The sequence below is a fragment of the Myxine glutinosa genome, chromosome 8 (genome assembly GCF_964187855.1).
Source record: "Myxine glutinosa chromosome 8, kmMyxGlut1.1, whole genome shotgun sequence".
Lineage (NCBI taxonomy): Eukaryota > Metazoa > Chordata > Myxini > Myxiniformes > Myxinidae > Myxine > Myxine glutinosa.
The window spans coordinates 1,187,501-1,208,199 of record NC_136268.1 but is presented as its reverse complement, the minus strand read 5'-3'; the positions used below and the strand labels follow the sequence as shown (position 1 = coordinate 1,208,199).

Sequence of the window (20,699 nt, the reverse complement as noted above, 5' to 3'; positions counted from 1 at the left end):
AATTAATCTGCAACAGAAGGATGGGGAATTAATCTGCAACAGAAGGATGGGGAATTAATCTGCAACAGAAGGATGGGGAATTAATCTGCAACAGAAGGATGGGGAATTAATCTGCCACAGAAGGATGGGGAATTGATCTGCAACAGAAGGATGGGGAATTGATCTGCAACAGAAGGATGGGGAATGGATCTGCAACAGAAGGATGGGGAATGGATCTGCAACAGAAGGATGGGGAATTGATCTGCAACAGAAGGATGGGGAATTAATCTGCAACAGAAGGATGGGGAATTAATCTGCAACAGAAGGATGGGGAATTAATCTGCAACAGAAGGATGGGGAATTAATCTGCAACAGAAGGATGGGGAATTAATCTGCAACAGAAGGATGGGGAATTAATCTGCAACAGAAGGATGGGGAATTAATCTGCAACAGAAGGATGGGGAATTAATCTGCAACAGAAGGATGGGGAATTAATCTGCAACAGAAGGATGGGGAATTAATCTGCAACAGAAGGATGGGGAATTAATATGCAGCAGAAGGATGGGGAATTAATCTGCAGCAGAAGGGTGGGGAATTAATCTGCAACAGAAGGGTGGGGAATGAATCTGCAACAGAAGGATGGGGAATGAATCTGCAACAGAAGGATGGGGAATGAATCTGCAACAGAAGGATGGGGAATGAATCTGCAACAGAAGGATGGGGAATGAATGTGCAACAGAAGGATGGGGAATTGATCTGCAACAGAAGGATGGGGAATTGATCTGCAACAGAAGGATGGGGAATTGATCAGCAACAGAAGGATGGGGAATTGATCAGCAACAGAAGGATGGGGAATTGATCAGCAACAGAAGGATGGGGAATTGATCAGCAACAGAAGGATGGGGAATTGATCTGCAACAGAAGGATGGGGAATTGATCTGCAACAGTAGGATGGGGAATTGATCTGCAACTGAAGGATGGGGAATTAATCTGCAACTGAAGGATGGGGAATTAATCTGCAACTGAAGGATGGGGAATTAATCTGCAACTGAAGGATGGGGAATTGATCTGCAACTGAAGGATGGGGAATTGATCTGCAACAGAAGGATGGGGAATTGATCTGCAACAGAAGGATGGGGAATTAATCTGCAACAGAAGGATGGGGAATTAATCTGCAGCAGAAGGATGGGGAATTAATCTGCAACAGAAGGGTGGGGAATGAATCTGCAACAGAAGGATGGGGAATGAATCTGCAACAGAAGGATGGGGAATGAATCTGCAACAGAAGGATGGGGAATGAATCTGCAACAGAAGGATGGGGAATGAATGTGCAACAGAAGGATGGGGAATGAATGTGCAACAGAAGGATGGGGAATTGATCTGCAACATAAGGATGGGGAATTAATCTGCAACATAAGGATGGGGAATTGATCTGCAACAGAAGGATGGGGAATTGATCTGCAACAGAAGGATGGGGAATTGATCTGCAACAGAAGGATGGGGAATTGATCTGCAACAGAAGGATGGGGAATTGATCAGCAACAGAAGGATGGGGAATTGATCAGCAACAGAAGGATGGGGAATTGATCAGCAACAGAAGGATGGGGAATTGATCAGCAACAGAAGGATGGGGAATTGATCAGCAACAGAAGGATGGGGAATTGATCTGCAACAGAAGGATGGGGAATTGATCTGCAACAGTAGGATGGGGAATTGATCTGCAACTGAAGGATGGGGAATTAATCTGCAACTGAAGGATGGGGAATTAATCTGCAACTGAAGGATGGGGAATTGATCTGCAACTGAAGGATGGGGAATTGATCTGCAACTGAAGGATGGGGAATTGATCTGCAACTGAAGGATGGGGAATTAATCTGCAACTGAAGGATGGGGAATTAATCTGCAACTGAAGGATGGGGAATTGATCTGCAACTGAAGGATGGGGAATTGATCTGCAACTGAAGGATGGGGAATTGATCTGCAACTGAAGGATGGGGAATTGATCTGCAACAGAAGGATGGGGAATTGATCTGCAACAGAAGGATGGGGAATTAATCTGCAACAGAAGGATGGGGAATTAATCTGCAACAGAAGGATGGGGAATTAATCTGCAACAGAAGGATGGGGAATTAATCTGCAACAGAAGGATGGGGAATTAATCTGCAACAGAAGGATGGGGAATTAATCTGCAACAGTAGGATGGGGAATGAATCTGCAACAGAAGGATGGGGAATTGATCTGCAACATAAGGATGGGGAATTGATCGGCAACAGAAGGATGGGGAATTGATCGGCAACATAAGGATGGGGAATTAATCGGCAACAGAAGGATGGGGAATTGATCGGCAACAGAAGGATGGGGAATTGATCTGCAACAGAAGGATGGGGAATTGATCTGCAACAGAAGGACGGGGAATTGAACTGCAACAGAAGGACGGGGAATTGATCTGCAACAGAAGGACGGGGAATTGATCTGCAACAGAAGGACGGGGAATTAATCTGCAACAGAAGGACGGGGAATGAATCTGCAACAGTAGGACGGGGAATTAATCTGCAACTGAAGGATGGGGAATTAATCTGCAACAGAAGGATGGGGAATTAATCTGCAACAGAAGGATGGGGAATTAATCTGCAACAGAAGGATGGGGAATTAATCTGCAACAGAAGGATGGGGAATTAATCTGCAACAGAAGGATGGGGAATTAATCTGCAACAGAAGGATGGGGAATTAATCTGCAACAGAAGGATGGGGAATTAATCTGCAACAGAAGGATGGGGAATTAATCTGCAACAGAAGGATGGGGAATTGATCTGCAACAGAAGGATGGGGAATTAATCTGCAACAGAAGGATGGGGAATTAATCTGCAACAGAAGGATGGGGAATTAATCTGCAACAGAAGGATGGGGAATTAATCTGCAACAGAAGGATGGGGAATGAATCTGCAACAGAAGGATGGGGAATGGATCTGCAACAGAAGGATGGGGAATTCATCTGCAACAGAAGGATGGGGAATTAATCTGCAACAGTAGGATGGGGAATTAATCTGCAACTGAAGGATGGGGAATTAATCTGCAACAGAAGGATGGGGAATTAATCTGCAACAGAAGGATGGGGAATTAATCTGCAACAGAAGGATGGGGAATTAATCTGCAACAGAAGGATGGGGAATTAATCTGCAACAGAAGGATGGGGAATTAATCTGCAACAGAAGGTTGGGGAATGAATCTGCAACAGAAGGATGGGGAATGAATCTGCAACAGAAGGATGGGGAATGAATCTGCAACAGAAGGATAGGGAATGAATCTGCAACAGAAGGATGTTGTTGAAGTGCATTTTGTGTAAATGGAGTTCATATGTTCTGTATTTTTAACATTACAACCAGTTTTATTTCAGTCCCTCCAAAAGGATTTTTCCATCTCGATTGGGACTCATTCTTTGCCCTGATGCACTGTTTCCACTCCAGGACTCGTTCATTCCCCTGACTCACAGTTTCCAATCCTTCTGACTCACCGCCTCAATTTTAAAACACCCTTGTAGCCTATGTTACCTGAAAATAACCACCTGTTATTTATTCGGCACGTTACACACCAAGGTTGCGATTTCAATGTAAATAATCTTTCTTCCCATCTGTTACTCAAATTGACACACGGCGGGGTTGCAGCACAACCACAACCAAACGCGTTGGTGGTTGCCATTGTGTCTGTTGAAGTTCATTTTGTCGGCCTAATAGGTTTTTGTACTCGGGTTTTGACCAGGTACTCGTGGATGTGTGATTGTGTGTCCACTTGTAGGTCCGAACCCGAAAGACCCCTTTGCTGTCACCGCCACCTGTGTGGAAAGGTTGCACTCCCCCCCCCCCCCCACTCTTAGACAGGAATGCCGCACTTCTTCACAAACGCAGATCGCTTTGACCCCAAGCGGCCACTTTTCGGTCAAACTGATCTAATGTCGACGCCCTCTCAAGGCTTCCTAACTCGGTTATTGATACCAGCCTGCACATCGTGCCATATCTAAATATTGCTAGAAAATGACGGAAGGGACTTATCATTTGCAGTCGTGTTAGTTTTTGCCAAATGTTGTGTTTTCCAAGATTCCCTTTTGATTTTCTAGTGTGGTTCTCTCCTTTCATGCCAGCGGAGCAAGTCTGGGCAGCGTTCAGAGAGCGATTTGGCATTTGATGAACCCAGTGAACATAAGAAGGTCCCTGATCGGCTTCCATGTTGCTGGGACCCGCGTCGGTCTGTACAGTTGATGCAAATGACATGGTTTGTTCCGCTCCTCACTGGAGCTTCTTCATGCTGCCATTTCTTTTCAGCTCTGGTGGCCTTAGTTGGAGTGTATCTGATTGTTGGATATGGTGCCGCACTGCTCTGCAATTTCATTGGCTTTCTCTACCCAGCGTACTACTCGTACGTATAAAACTTTCATTCCTTCGAGAGTCGGAGAGTCCACACAAGCTTTTGGCTCCGAATCCTGCTTTGCTTGCAGCTATTGCTAAACCTTGTACTGCCATGGGGAATGCGGTTGTGCACGTTTGATGATGCTGCAAATCGTATCATGGAGGTTGCTTTTATCATTAGCATAATGCACACGCTGGTTTGTGTCACTAACATGATTGTACATGCCAGGTTGTGTCGCTAGCATGGTGCATGCCAGATTATATTGCTCACCCGATATATGTGGTAGGTTGTGTTGCTAACATGGTGATACATGGCAGGTTGTGTTGCTAACATGATGATACATGGCAGGTTGTGTTGCTAACATGATGATACATGGCAGGTTGTGTCGCTAACATGATGATACATGGCAGGTTGTGTCGCCAGCATGATGATACATGGCAGGTTGTGTCGCTAGCATGGTGCATGCCAGATTATATTGCTCACCCGATATATGTGGTAGGTTGTGTTGCTAACATGATGATACATGGTAGGTTGTGTTGCTAACATGATGATACATGGTAGGTTGTGTTGCTAACATGATGATACATGGCAGGTTGTGTTGCTAACATGATACATGGCAGGTTGTGTCGCTAATGTGATGATACATGGCAGGTTGTGTCTCCAGCATGATGATACATGGCAGGTTGTGTCGCTAGCATGGTGCATGCCAGATTATATTGCTCACCCGATATATGTGGTAGGTTGTGTTGCTAACATGATGATACGTGGCAGGTTGTGTTGCTAGCATGATGATACATGGCAGGTTGTGTCGCTAACATGATGATACATGGCAGGTTGTGCCGCTAGCATGGTGCATGCCAGATTATATTGCTCACCCGATATATGTGGTAGGTTGTGTCGCTAGCATGATGATACATGGCAGGTTGTGTCGCTAGCATGATGATACATGGCAGGTTGTGTCGCTAGCCTGATGATACATGGCAGGTTGTGTCGCTAGCATGGTGCATGCCAGATTATATTGCTCACCCGATTATATGTGGTAGGTTGTGTCGCTAGCATGATGATACATGGCAGGTTGTGTCGCTAGCATGATGATACATGGCAGGTTGTGTCGCTAGCATGATGATACATGGCAGGTTGTGTCGCTAGCATGGTGCATGCCAGATTATATTGCTCACCCGATTATATGTGGTAGGTTGTGTTGCTGACATGATGATACATGGCAGGTTGTGTCGCCAGCATGATGATACATGGCAGGTTGTGTCGCTAGCATGGTGCATGCCAGATTATATCGCTCACCCGATATATGTGGTAGGTTGTGTTGCTAACATGATACATGGCAGGTTGTGTTGCTAACATGATGATACATGGCAGGTTGTGTCGCTAGCATGGTGCATGCCAGATTATATTGCTCACCCGATATATGTGGTAGGTTGTGTTGCTAACGTGATGATACGTGGCAGGTTGTGTTGCTAGCATGGTGCATGCCAGATTATATTGCTCACCCGATATATGTGGTAGATTGTGTCGCTAACATGATGATACATGGCAGGTTGTGCCGCTAGCATGGTGCATGCCAGATTATATTGCTCACCCGATATATTTGGTAGGTTGTGTTGCTAGCATGATGATACATGGCAGGTTGTGTCGCTAGCATGATGATACATGGCAGGTTGTGTCGCTAGCATGATGATACATGGCAGGTTGTGTTGCTAGCATGATGATACATGGCAGGTTGTGTCGCTAGCATGATACATAGCAGGTTGTGTCGCTAGCATGGTGCATGCCAGATTATATTGCTCACCCGATATATGTGGTAGGTTGTGTTGCTAACATGATGATACATGGCAGATTGTGTCGCTAGCATGATGATACATGGCAGGTTGTGTCGCTAGCATGATGATACATGGCAGGTTGTGTCGCTAGCATGATACATGGCAGGTTGTGTCGCGAGCATGGTGCATGCCAGATTATATTGCTCACCCGATATATGTCGTAGATTGTGTTGCTAACATGATGAAACATGGCAGGTTGTGTCGCTAGCATGATGATACATGGCAGGTTGTGTCGCTAGCATGGTGCATGCCAGATTATATTGCTCACCCGATATATGTGGTAGGTTGTGTTGCTAACATGATGATACATGGTAGGTTGTGTTGCTAACATGATGATACATGGTAGGTTGTGGCGCTACCATTATAGTATATGCCAGGTTGTGTCGCTAACATGATCCATGGTAGGTATTGTCGCTAACATGATGCATGGCATGTTGTGTTGCTAACATGATGATACATGGAAGGTTGTGTCGCTAGCATGGTGCATGCCAGATTATATTGCTCACCTGATTATATGTGGTAGGTTTTGTCGCTAACGTGAAAGATGTGTGGGTTCTGTCACTAACATGATACATGTGGTAGGTTGTGGCGCTACCATTATAGTATATGCCAGGTTGTGTCGCTGACATGATCCATGGTAGGTATTGTCGCTAACATGATGCATGGCATGTTGTGTCGCTAACATGATACATGCTGTAGTTGCTAAATTATACAGCTCTGCCATCTCAGGTTCTCCCCCATTCACAACCATATGTTTTTTCTACCTTCATTAACCCTTCCCAAACCCACCTTTTTCCAAGCTTCCAGTTCCTTCCACTGCTGTAATTGAGGGTTTGCGGTTGTGTCCATCCCCTGTGTCCTCCCCTTGCCCTCATTCCTCCCCTCGTCCCTTATTTCTCCAAATCTCCCTCTATTTTGTCCCTCGACCCTGCTGTTGGTGTCCCCTTCCCCCGCTTCCACCCATCCTCGTTTCACTGCTCTTTTCGTTCCATTAAATTCTGATCTAGCTCCCCCAGGAGCCTCAACACTGTATACAAGAAAAAATAACTGCAGTGCTTTAAAATGCTTCAACCATTATTGGCAAACATGCATTTAGAATGACTGCATTTAATCTTACTTGTGAGTTTGATGTGATTGTGTTCTCCTGTGAACTGTTTGCTGTTCACACTCTTAAACACTTTGTGGAGAATGTGTGTTATCCCGAAAAGCTATTCACTGATTCCGATGCACAGTACCACGCTCTGTTGTAGAGCGACCGTGCTGCCAAAGCAGTTTCTTGGCAATGGTTGTACTGCGTGGTTTGCCTATGCCTTTCCAGCAGTAGCAATGGCAGGAATTGGGAATTTGGCCATGATGCCGGCGATAGCTCACCTGCTTTTCATGAGGACAAACAACCCATTCTGATCTGATCAGCATTCTGATCACCACCTCGAAGGATGATAACCACCCATAAGACATCGGCTTTATGATGTCATAAACAAAACAAAACTTGCATTTGCAACAGGTAAATGGCTTGTGGAGGAAATTATCCACGTTATCATATCTTGACATATTCTCCATAAGCCAAAAATATCTCGGTGGAAAAGTTACCCTTGAGGGACTCGAGACTTGGTCTGTTGGCATCTGGAACCGGGTTTTAAAAAAGAACGTCGTGGCAGCCAAGTGCAATGCATTGGAATTCCTATTGGATTTATTTTTATTTTGGAGTGAATAAGGCTCATATAGTAACTGCCGTATGTACAGCATGAGGACACGATGGCTGATTAGGTGTTCGATTTGAGTTTGGCCCTCAACAAGCACTGATCATTAAGCTATTTGGGCCACGTCCATTTGCTGTGATGAGGGTGCAACACAATTACTGTAATTGCTCCATGGCTACAGCTTTGTAATTTGACTGCAAGCAACCAGCAACTGTTACACTGCTTTGATAGATCAAAGGTTTGGCTATATAAGGAAGTTGTACAAAGTAGGAGGTCATTAATCCAATTAATCCATTTATCAATTACGGTAAATGTGTTGTATTAATCAAAGCGGGTTATTTGACTTAATTGGGGCGTGAGGTTTGAGGAAAGAAGAAAGGGTTAGGTGCAGGGACATCACTACAGGGGTACAGGGGTGTTGCTGAATTATATATTATATATATATATATATATTGTTACGGATCGCGGTTAGATGTTATTTCGACCGAGCGGTGGTGTATTACCGCGACCTAACAGTTATTCCCCGACTCTTCCCCAACTCACCCGATTCCACCCGAACGTTGGCCAAATCGCGCTACGCTAAATCGATGATTGGAAAGGACACAACGACTGGGATAAATGAAACGACGCAAGGGGTACAGTTCTCAAGACCTCCGGAGGAGGATATAATTACAGTGGGGGAGAAAAGGGGTAGATTACAAGGTAGTGAGGTAAAGACACAGAAGAGATAGGCACTTAAATACAATCTTATTTTATCCCAGACAGACCACAGACAAACGGGACAAGGCTGACTTACACAGGGATTGATGGCAGGGAAGGACAGGTAGTTCGACAGCACAAGGTGCACCTTGGCTCGGGGACAGGATCAAGCACGGTCCAAGAGATGCAGGGAGGCCTCACAGCGCTCGGAGGTGGCGTCTTTCTTTCTCCAAGCTCAGCGCGCATCTGACGTCACCTCCCTCTTTCTGCGCATGCTCAGCGGGGAGTGACACGCCCTCGGCTGGTTGACTCCGCCCCAGATGGGACCGGTCCGCCGCTTCTATTGGGTGCGGGGGTTACCGGGCTCCGCCCTTGACGAGGAGCTGACAGGGAGCCCCTATTTGGTAACCCCGTCGAGCACATGTTCGATGGCGGCTCGTTGGAAAGGCCTGGTGCCCTCCCAACACCCCCTACCAACCAAGCCGGAGTGAGGACGCGCACTCCCCGCGCCCGCCGCTGCTGTTGTTGTTGTTGTTGTTGTTGCTGAACCGTGAGGAAGAGCTGCGGGGAGGTATTGGGAGGTCCTAAACTTCCTAACGGTGCCATACAATCACATTCTGGTGCAACGAAGAGTCAGAATTAATGGAAACGAGTCCTTAACTGACATAGACTAAGAATAACTAGCAAGATGTCCTATAGTTGTCTTACATGAGATGCGGTGAACCTGGGTGCGACATTTAATGGGGGAAATAGGGGGAGGTCGGGTCTACAGAGTGTTGTTTACAGAAAATGGGACTAGGGAATGGGGGATTGGGGATAGTTGGGAAGTATTGAGGAAATAGGGGAATATTTACAAGCGGATATGGATGGATGCAAATCCCATATCCGCAACAATATATATATATATATACAGTCATGTGAAAAAGTAAGTAAACCCCATGTAAAGTTTTGACTTTTTCAATATATTTCAACATACAGCTATTTGATCTTCATTTCGACAATATTGATAGATAAAGGTGATATAATATAACAAATATCATGAAACATTTACATTTTGTAGTCCATTGTATAATTTAAATAAACATAAATGCAAATTTCGCATGTGGAAAAAGTAAGTACACCCTTGGCTCTAATAGGTGGTATTGCCCCCTTTGGCAGAAACAACCTCAAGTAGGCGTTTCTTATAACTGTCTACCAGTCTCTGACATCGACTGGGAGAAATTTTTGCCCACTCCTCCATGCAGAATTCTTTCAGCTGTGCGATGTTTGAGGGGTTTCTTGCATGCACAGCTCGTTTCAAATCTCCCCACAACATCTCGATGGGATTTAGATCCGGGCTTTGACTTGGCCATTCCAGAACCCTCCATTTCTTTCTTTTCAGCCATTCCTTGGTGGATTTACTGGTATGTTTCGGGTCATTGTCGTGTTGCAAGGTCCACCTTCGGTTGAGCTTCAACTTTCCGACAATGGCCTCACATTATCCTCAAGCACCCTCTGGTACAATGAAGAACTCATAGTGGATTCTATGATTGTGAGCTGCCCAGGCGCTGATGCAGCAAAGCTGCCCCAAACCATAATATTTCCACCACCCTGCTTTACAGTTGGTATCAGGTTAAAAAACAAATAACCAACTTTTAGAGGCCATTTTTCCCCGCAAAGCGGGGGTTGGCCTTTTTCGGGCACCGTGGTTGTTGTTGTTTTTGTTGGTCCCCTTTTTGAAGCAATGTTTTACGGCTGGATGCCCTTCCTGCCGCCAACCCTGTTTGTCGCCTTTTTACGACACACAGGGAATTACCAGTGAACTGGTACTCAATTAGCCGACCTCGGAAGGATGACAGGCTGAGTCAACCCCCCTGGCGTTAATTCAGCGATCGACCGGGATTCGAACCCAGGATCCTCGGATCCTAAGCTGGCACCCTAGCCGCTACACCAACACCAGGCTACACCAACACCAAGTTGGTATCAGGTTCTTGTGGTCAAATGCTGTCTTTGGTTTTCGCCAAACATGTCTTCTGGTACTGTGGCCAAATAGCTCTACCTTTGACTCATCTGTCCAGAGCACATTGTTCCAGAAGTGCTGGTCTTTGCCTAGGTGTTCATTGGCAAACTTTAGTCTTGCCCTGATGTTCTTTCAGGACAGCAACGGTTTCCTCCTGGCACACCTCCCATGTAGATCAAATTTGTGCAGCCTCTTTCTAATTGTAGACTTGTGCACTTTGACATCAACAGTGGCAAGAGCTACCTGTAGATCCCGTGATGACATTCTGGGGGTTCTTAGAGACTTCTTTCAGCATCTTGTGGTCTGCCCTTGGGCTGAACTTGCTGGGGCGGCCTGGCCTGAACAAGTTGGCAGTTGTTTGGAATCTTCTCCACTTGCAGATGATCTTCCGGACAGTCGAATGATTGATTTCAAATTGTTTGGAGATCTTTTTATATCCCTTCCCAGACTCGAAGGCATCGATAACCTTCTTTCTGAAGGCCTCAGAGAGCTCTTTTGATCGAGGAATGGTGACGCCGCACACTTCAACAACAAAGAGCAAACCAAACAAAATGTCTGAGGTTTAAATAAGACAGGTTCCTCCAAGATCCTCTCTAACAATGTTGTAATCATTTGCACCTGAGCTGGTGCACCTGATTCTAATTTTAGGTATTTGAAATAGTGATAAATGTGGGGGTGTACTTACTTTTTCTACATGCGAAATTTACATTTATGTTTATTTAAATTATACAATGGACTACAAAATGTAAATGTTTCATGATATTTATTATATTATATCATCTTTATCTATCAATATTGTTGAAATGAAGATCAAATAGCTGTATGTTGAAATATGTTGAAAAAGTCAAAACTTTACATGGGGTGTACTTACTTTTTCACGTGACTATATATATATATATATATATAGTGAAACCTTGACTTACGAGTGCACCAACTTACGAGTTTTCCGAGATACGAGCCGTCGCTCGGTCGATTTTTTGCTTTGTGATGCGAGCCGAGATCTGAGTTACGAGCGAGCGAGCTTGGATATAAAACACGTAATCGTCGAAAAACATGAGCGAGGTGTGCGTGTTGTCGACTTGGCGAGGCAGTACGATCGTAGTACTTCTACGATATGTACGATTTTGAAGCAGAAGGAGTCGATAAAGGCTACAACGCCAGCCAAGGGCGTTAAGATTATTTCAAAGCTCCGGACCTCTGTCCATGAAGAGATGGAGAAGTTGTTGTTTGTGTGGTTGACGGAGAAGCAGCTCGCAGGAGATACCGTGACCGAGAGCATCATCTGTGAGAAGGCACGAGACATTTACGGGGATTTGGTGCAGCAGACGGCGGGAACATCAACGGACGAGGCATCGGAAGAGTCATTCAAAGCCAGTCGGGGATGGTTTGATAATTTTAAGAAGAGGACCGGCATTCACTCCGTCGTCAGGCATGGTGAGGCAGCAAGCTCGGATGTGAAGGCAGCTGAAGATTTTATTATAACTTTTGCCGAACTGATAGAAGCCGAAGGATACATCCCCCAGCAAATCTTCAACTGTGACGAGACAGGGCTCTTCGGGAAAAAGATGCCGAGGAGGACGTATATAACGACAGAGGAGAAGAGCATGCCAGGCCACAACTTGTTCAGAGTGCCGGCGATAGCTCGCCTTCTCTTTGTGGAAGACACGGTGAGATCCTTAACATCCAACAACTAATGGGACGCAAACGGGGCGCCCAGTTTAGCGGTACACACATTGATGAATCACCCTGCCTGTGAAACACCGACATGACAGGTTATAGCTGGGTCGGGATTCAAACCCAGGCTGGACAGTTTAGAGTCAAGTGTGCGTACCTCCAGTCCAGGCCATCCTGCGAACTTCTATGCTGCATACAGGTGAAATATAAAGCGCGAGATATTTTTTATATACTGTATATTTCAAAAAAAATTGATGTGGTTTTTGGGGGGCTGGAACGGATTAATAGCATTTCAATTCATTTTAATGGGGAAATTTAATTTGAGAAACGAGCAAATTGAGTTACGAGCTCGGTCACAGAACGAATTAAACTCGTAAGTCAAGGTTTCACTGTGTATATATATATATATATATATATATATATATATATATATATATATATATATATATATATATATATATGTATATATATATGTATATGTATATATATATATGTATATATATATGTATATGTATATATATATATGTATATATATATGTATATGTATATATATATATGTATATATATATGTATATGTATATATATATGTATATGTATATATGTATATGTATATATGTATATGTATATATATATATGTATATATATATGTATATATATATTGTTGCGAATATGGAATTTGGCCTCCATATCCGCTTGTAAATATTCCCCTATTTTCTCCAATACTCCCCAACTTTCCCCAGTCCCCCATTCCCTAGTCCCATTGCATGTAAATAACAATCAGTAGAGCCGACCTTCCCCTTATTCCCCCATTAAATGTCGTGCCCAGGTCCACCGCACCACACGTAGACAACTTTCGGACATCTTCCTAGTTATTCTTAATCTATGTCAGTTAAGGCCTCGTTTCCATTAATTATGACTCTTCGTTGCACCAGAATGTGATTATATGGCACCAGTAGTGAGTTTAGGACCTTCCCATACCTCCTCCCATCTTCTTCCCCAAACAACAACTACAACAACAATTACAACAACAACAGAGGAGATGGCGGCGGAGCGGGGGAGGATGCGTCCTCACACCGGCTCGATTAGCTCCAGACCATGCGCTCCACGGGGTTACCCCGAAGGGGCTGGCTGTCAGCTCCTCGTCAGGGGCGGAGCCAGTAACCCCCCCCGCACGCACCCAATGAGAAGCAACGTGCCGATTCCACGAGGCGGAGCTAACGAGCCGAGGGCGTGTCACTCCCCGCCGGATATACGCGGCCCCGGGCCGGATGTGACGTCAGATGCGCCTGAACTACGGAGAGCAGAGGAAGCCACCGCCACCCCCAGCGCGACGATACCTCCCCGCATCTTTGGACCGGACCGTACTGGACCCTGCTTTGAGCCAAGAGTGCACCTTGAGCCATCGATACCCGCTGTCCTTTTCATCAACCCCCGTGTGAGTCAGCCTTGTCCCGTTTGTCCGTCGTCTGTCCGGGGTTAATATAAGAGTGTGTCTAAGTGCCTGTCTTTCTGTGATTATAACTCTAGCCCCTGTAATCTGACCTTTCCGTACGAATATAATTGAGAACTGAAACATTGGTGTCGTATTGTGTTATTGTAATCCAGCCGGGTGTCTTCTTTTCCTTATTGAGCCAGCATCGCGCGACTCGTCAACGTTCGGGCACAATCGGGTAACTTGTACGGATACGGCGGCCATCCCGCTCGGCCCACCATACCATCAAAGTCGTATCTGTAACAATTGGTGTCGAGGAGTGAGATTCGGACCCGGGACTAAATTAGTTAGGCCCAAATTTTGGGAGGGAAAATCGATCCGGAGCGCGTACTGCGCTCGACAAAATCGATCCGGAGCGCGTACTGCGCTCGACAAAATCGATCCGGAGCGCGTACGGCGCTCGACAAAATCGATCCGGAGCGCGGGTACTGCGCTCGACGAAAGTATAACGGCGAAATTTCGAATTTGTTTTACGAAACTCGAATTTTGAAAGTCGCGCTATGGCGGATCAAGACGGCTGGGGTCCGGTAGGGGAGAGTGAAGCAGGGTCGGTCCAGGACCAAATTGAGGGACAAGAGGAGAGCGAAGCAGTGAGGGCGGCAGGTTCGCAAAATAGCGCCGTCACGCACGAAGTAGCGGGCGCGCAAAAAGGCGCCTCGCACGAGCGCGCGGTAGCCGAGCCGGCTGTATCAGCGGGCTTTAACATGCAGCCGTTTGACATGCAGCAGTTCATGGCACGGTTTAGCGAATACATGGCAGAGTCGAAGAGCGACAACGAAAAAAGAGCCAGGGAAATGGAGAAAATGGAAAACAGAATGGGGGAGCGACTAGGGAATCAAATCGGGGGGTTAGACAAGAAATTTGGGAAGTTAGACAATAATTTTGAGGAGTTAGACAAGAAATTTGGGAAGTTAGACAATAATTTTGAGGAGTTAGACAAGAAATTTGGGAAGTTAGACAATAATTTTGAGGGGTTAGACAACGGGATAAAAGAGGTGAGACATGGGTTAACGGGGGTAGAAAACAGAATGGCCGCTCAAGAGAATCAGATAGAGGGAGTGAAACATGGGTTAACGGGGGTAGAAAACAGAATGGCCGCTCAAGAGAATCAGATAGAGGGAGTGAAACATGGGTTAACGGGGGTAGAAAACAGAATGGCCGCTCAAGAGAATCAAATAGAGGGAGTGAAAAATGGGTTAGAGGGGTTAGAAAACAGTATGGAAGGCAAATTGAGGGACATGAGGGACCAAGCGGAAAGGGAAGTTAAACAAATGGAGCAGCAGATAGAGGGGGTCAGAATGGGGGTAGAAACCAAACTGGATGCTCACAGGGAGGAAATGGAGCAGATGAGGGTGGCATCTGGGCAGGAGATGCAAGTGATGGGAGAGGAGATCAGAAGAGGAGTGAGTGAGGAGGTCGGAGGAGTGCGCGAGGAGGTGAGGCACTGTAAGGAGCGCATGGAGAAAGAGGTGAGAAAGGGGACTGTAAAATTGCAAGGTGGTATAGAGGAGTTGACGCTGGGAGTAGAACAACTGACAGTGGGACAAAAGGAGTTGGGGGACCAGGTAAAGAAGAACACAGCGGTAATAGAGGGTTTAAAATCGACACAGAAGGAGATGAAAAAGGACGTAGGGGTAATTAAAAAAGAGTGTCAGACGGTACATGAGGACCTGACGAGGAAAATGGACAAGGTGGTAGAGGTAATGGAGGTTAAAGAGCGGGAGGTGCGGGAGCACATAGAAAAAAATAAAGTGGAGTTAGAGGAAGAACTTAAAGGGGCGCACGAAGAGATGAAGGAGATGAAGCAAAAATTAGAAGAAGTGGAAGAAGGGGTGAGCGAAATTAAAAAGCGACGGAGAGAGGATAAGAAAGAGATAAAAGAGGAGGTAAAAGAATTGGTCCAAAGTCTGTGTTTGGATCGTGATGTGCTCGTTAACCGGATGAGGGATTCGCAGGTGATGGAGGAGAAGCGAAGAGGAAGAGGACCCGGTGTAAGTGGTGACCAATATGGTCGTGCGTATGATGCGCCAGGGGATTTAAGAAGCTTGGGGGTCGAGATGGACCCGGGTGTTCGTGAGAGGCCGTTGGTGAAGTGTGCGACAGGTCTGGTGTGCGAAAGAGGAGGTGTGCGAGAAAGTCCGACTCTGGGGTGTGTGAGGAAAAAGTGTGTGCCCAGGAGTGAGGGTGTTGGCGAGAATGAGTCGGTCGTAGCGCGTGTGCGAGGGAGCACATGGAAGCGTGGTGTGGTGAGTGTTACAGAGGGTGTGACGGGAGAGTGTGCGCAGGAGTGTGCGCGAGAAAGGTGTGTGACGGACAGGTGCATGAGGAAAGAGTGCGCTGTCAGAAGTAAGGAAGAGTGTCCACCTGTGGTGAGTGTTACAGAGGGTGTAACGGGAGAGTGTGCGCGAGAAAGGTGTGTGACGGACAGGTGCATGAGGAAAGAGTGCGCTGTCAGAAGTAAGGAAGAGTGTCCACCTGTGGTGAGTGTTACAGAGGGTGTAACGGGAGAGTGTGCGCGAGAAAGGTGTGTGACGGACAGGTGCATGAGGAAAGAGTGTGCTGTCAAGAGTAAGGGTGAGTGCGCTGTCAGGAATGGAGGTGAAAGTAGTGAGAGTGACATGGAGCGTGAGTTAGTTGTGACAGGTGAGCGAGGATGTACACCTGGGATGGAAGGATGCACACCTGGAATGGTAGAGCGTGAGTGGGAATGCACGCTGGAGTTGGTGGTGAGGCACGTGGTTGGGTGTGCGAATGAGAGCACACCTGTGATTGTCACAGAGGAGGTGACCGAGGAGGGGGCGCGAAGAGGTGTATTGGTGAGGTGTGCTACCAACGAGTGTGTGCCAAAGTGTTCGGTGGTCAGGTGTGTGACCAAGGCGGTGAGTGGAATGGGTGTACCTGGGTGTGTAAGGAACGGTACGAGGGGCATGGAAACGGCTGGATGTGTGAGCAAGGAACGGGCTGCGGGATGTAAGCATGCAGGTGAAGCATCGACGTTAGACGGGAAAGAGTTTAGAACGACTTATAGCCGAATCGGGCCCTCGGTGCGTGCCGGGCCTCGCTTTGAACGGCCGCGTCCGTGCTCCACTAGGCGGAGCGGGCGGCTGGATAGGAAGGGTCGTCATGGCGACCACGTTGTGTTGAGACGTGCCGGCAGGTCGAGATCGGGACATTGGATGGCTCCACGCCGAGGTGATGCGTGGGATCTCGGCCCGGGTAAGCCCCCGTCCCTGCACCGAGTGCCGGACGTATCCAGCCGCTGGCACAAAACAACCAGCATCCATTGCTTGGCTTTACGAAGCCGGGCTTTGGACAGGAATTGGCGCACCGAGAGGTATTAGTGAGTAGACTGGGTGATGAGGTTAGTGTTTTGGACCCAAAATTGGAGAAAAACAAAATTTGATGATTGGCAAGGGATTGGCAGTAGTGATTGGCAGATGATGGGCAGTGATTGGCAAATTTTTGATTTATTGAAATTTGATGTGCAAAATTGGTAGTGAGAGACCCCCGATGTGGTGGGATGGCAAATCCACCATCCTTCCCATGTGGGGCAAATGCGCAATAGATTATGGGGTGTATGGCAGTGAAAACTAGCCCGGGTGGGTTAGGATATGGTGTGTAGGGATCTAGCGAAGATGACATTAGGTAACGTTAAGATTAGTTAGTGACTGATACCTGTAGTGGGGACGCAGGTAGATTAGTATGGATGATAATGACGAGGGAGCGCAATAGTTTAAAGGGACGACTGGGAAGCGCAAGTTTCAGAAGGGAGTAGTTAGCTGAGATGATGCTGTGTGTGTGAGGATTGAACAGGTGTGATTGCACAGGTGTGCAACTGGACAGGTGTGTGGAGTAGTGTATGAGTAGTGAGTGTTGTGGATCAGCGCGAATGCGCTTGGGGAGAGAAGGGTGCAGGTGGCACCAGGTGTGAGAGCACAGGGTGCAAGTACAGGTGTGTGGAGAGAGTTGGAGTAAGTGGTATGGAGTGGTGTGCGTGGTGCGAAGGTGTGGATGGGGGAAGAGTGGACCCCTTTCACGAGTACCCGGGGCGGGTAGTGTAAGTGTTAGGTAGAGGGTACAGGTAAATTGTGGTTGGATATTGGCATTTGTGGTGCGGTTGCAGAATGGTGTTGTGGATGGGTGCATTAGTGTTGTGGAAATGGCTGGGCGTGTAGCCTGTTAGTGTGTGTAGTTGGTTGGGCACTCCACCACTGTGAGGATGTCGGCCAGGTGAGGCCGCAGGTGGGCTCTGGGAGCCGGTAGAGTTGTGGATGGGGCCCGAGGATCCGGAGGATGGACCCGGGTAGCCCAGTGCCAGAGAGGGCACCGAGTGGGGAGAGAGCCAGAGGGCCTTCCCCAGGTAGTTAGGTTAGGGTAAGGAGCAGGTAAGCTCGGAGGCAACTGCAGTGGTGGAGGTGTGCAGGTGGGTAGACCCACTGGGAGAGGTACACGCCGCAGCCCTGAAATTGTGCGAGGGCACCGAGAGATGAATCGGGGGAGTGAGACCCCAAATTGAAGAGCACCACAGTTTGGCCAATGGGAATTGGTTTTTAGAACCCATAGTGTAAGAGGGCCAATGGTTTGGCCGGAGAGAGACCCCGGGTAGTGTAAAGTTGTTAAAGTCATTTAGGAGATAGTTAGGATTGATGAACCCGTCGCACCATACGCAGCCACTTACCTGTGGTGATGATGATGACTCCACACCTGTGTTTTCTTTGTTTTGTTGCAGGAGATGAATCGCTGTGTGGATTTGTGAGACGCATCACGACGTGGATGAGACATTGGAGTGATTCCATCTCTCCCTCCCTAGGAGGGACTGATGATGAATTGGTGATGGCAAATTATGATGTTGAGTTGGAGATGGCAAATTTTGATGAAAGTTGAAAATGGCAAATTTGATTGGTTAGGAGGGAGAGAAGACGAATTTGGTTTATGGGAGGAACGGGGAAGACAGTAGGGATGTTTGTTGATTTGTAAAGTAGATGTTTATGGGTAGTGTTGTGTTGTGTGGATACAGTAAGGGGTAAGGGAGGGGCCATGTAGGTTACCTGGTGGGGGGGGGGGCGTACGATAGGAACGTACCTGTCTCACCTGGTTCCCATGTGCCCCCAGTGTGCATTACCTTATATTGCGTGCACTTTTGCGCCCTTACCACCTTACTCACTTGTTTCTTCTTTTGTCTCCCACCTCCGAGGATCTGGCTTTGGGGTAGAGAGAGAGGAGAGAGAGGTGCTGGCTACGCAGTTGTGGGCCTGCACTTTCGCTGTTGGCTGCCTGGATCGATACACCATATGGACCGCAATGTTTGTGGCCACCCACAATGGACCGCAGCTCTTTTGCGGCCAAGCACCACCCGTGGAAGGACCTATGGGTCAACGTGGCACCTATGCCATAAAGGTGAACCACTGTTAATTAACACCAAGTGCACCACAAGAAGAGCAAGAGACACCTGCAGGGTTAGGGGTTGTCGAATTTATTTTTATACCAATGAACAATGGTGACTGCACCGGATGGTGCTGACTGTGTGGTGGGGTGGTGCTTTTGATGCTGGGAAAGGGTGCTCTGCACGTTATTAAAGGCCGTCGGCCACAGAGCACTCGTGGGTTGGTGTATCGATGTTGGCAAGCGCGCTCTCTCTATGCATAACATCTGCATGTGTTCCTCCAAAAACAGGTCCTGGATCGTAGTGTAAATAGCAGCGTAGTCTTGTAAATAATGCTCCCTACCGGCTGTATGTTTAGTTTGAGAATTCTTTCCGGATTCGGTTATCCTGTGGGTGTGTTTCTGTGAGGAGAAGGGTGCAACGTCGCAGGGGGACATATTTACTCATTTGTGAATATCTGTAAAACTGTCGCACTCAGGGTAGAGTTAATAGTAGAGGGAACTACATTGCGTGCCACACTAAAGTAGGTAAAAATTTATCGGGTCGGGACGCCCCGAGGGTAGAGAAGGGTGCAATGTTGCGAATATGGAATTTGGCCTCCATATCCGCTTGTAAATATTCCCCTATTTTCTCCAATACTCCCCAACTTTCCCCAGTCCCCCATTCCCTAGTCCCATTGCATGTAAATAACAATCAGTAGAGCCGACCTTCCCCTTATTCCCCCATTAAATGTCGTGCCCAGGTCCACCGCACCACACGTAGACAACTTTCGGACATCTTCCTAGTTATTCTTAATCTATGTCAGTTAAGGCCTCGTTTCCATTAATTATGACTCTTCGTTGCACCAGAATGTGATTATATGGCACCAGTAGTGAGTTTAGGACCTTCCCATACCTCCTCCCATCTTCTTCCCCAAACAACAACTACAACAACAATTACAACAACAACAGAGGAGATGGCGGCGGAGCGGGGGAGGATGCGTCCTCACACCGGCTCGATTAGCTCCAGACCATGCGCTCCACGGGGTTACCCCGAAGGGGCTGGCTGTCAGCTCCTCGTCAGGGGCGGAGCCAGTAACCCCCCCCGCACGCACCCAATGAGAAGCAACGTGCCGATTCCACGAGGCGGAGCTAACGAGCCGAGGGCGTGTCACTCCCCGCCGGATATACGCGGCCCCGGGCCGGATGTGACGTCAGATGCGCCTGAACTACGGAGAGCAGAGGAAGCCACCGCCACCCCCAGCGCGACGATACCTCCCCGCATCTTTGGACCGGACCGTACTGGACCCTGCTTTGAGCCAAGAGTGCACCTTGAGCCATCGATACCCGCTGTCCTTTTCATCAACCCCCGTGTGAGTCAGCCTTGTCCCGTTTGTCCGTCGTCTGTCCGGGGTTAATATAAGAGTGTGTCTAAGTGCCTGTCTTTCTGTGATTATAACTCTAGCCCCTGTAATCTGACCTTTCCGTACGAATATAATTGAGAACTGAAACATTGGTGTCGTATTGTGTTATTGTAATCCAGCCGGGTGTCTTCTTTT

The 20,699-nt window shown here is 47.3% G+C and overlaps 1 protein-coding gene across 1 annotated transcript in view; it reads left to right on the top strand.

Moving 5' to 3' along the window:
* The window catches only part of LOC137432272 (receptor expression-enhancing protein 5), a 43,933-nt gene that overhangs the window by 3,686 nt on the left and 19,548 nt on the right, over window positions 1-20,699 (top strand). The window contains exon 2 of the mRNA XM_068124067.2: window positions 4,296-4,389. Within this exon, the coding sequence (XP_067980168.1) occupies window positions 4,296-4,389 (94 nt within the window). The remainder of the gene's footprint in view (window positions 1-4,295; window positions 4,390-20,699) is intronic.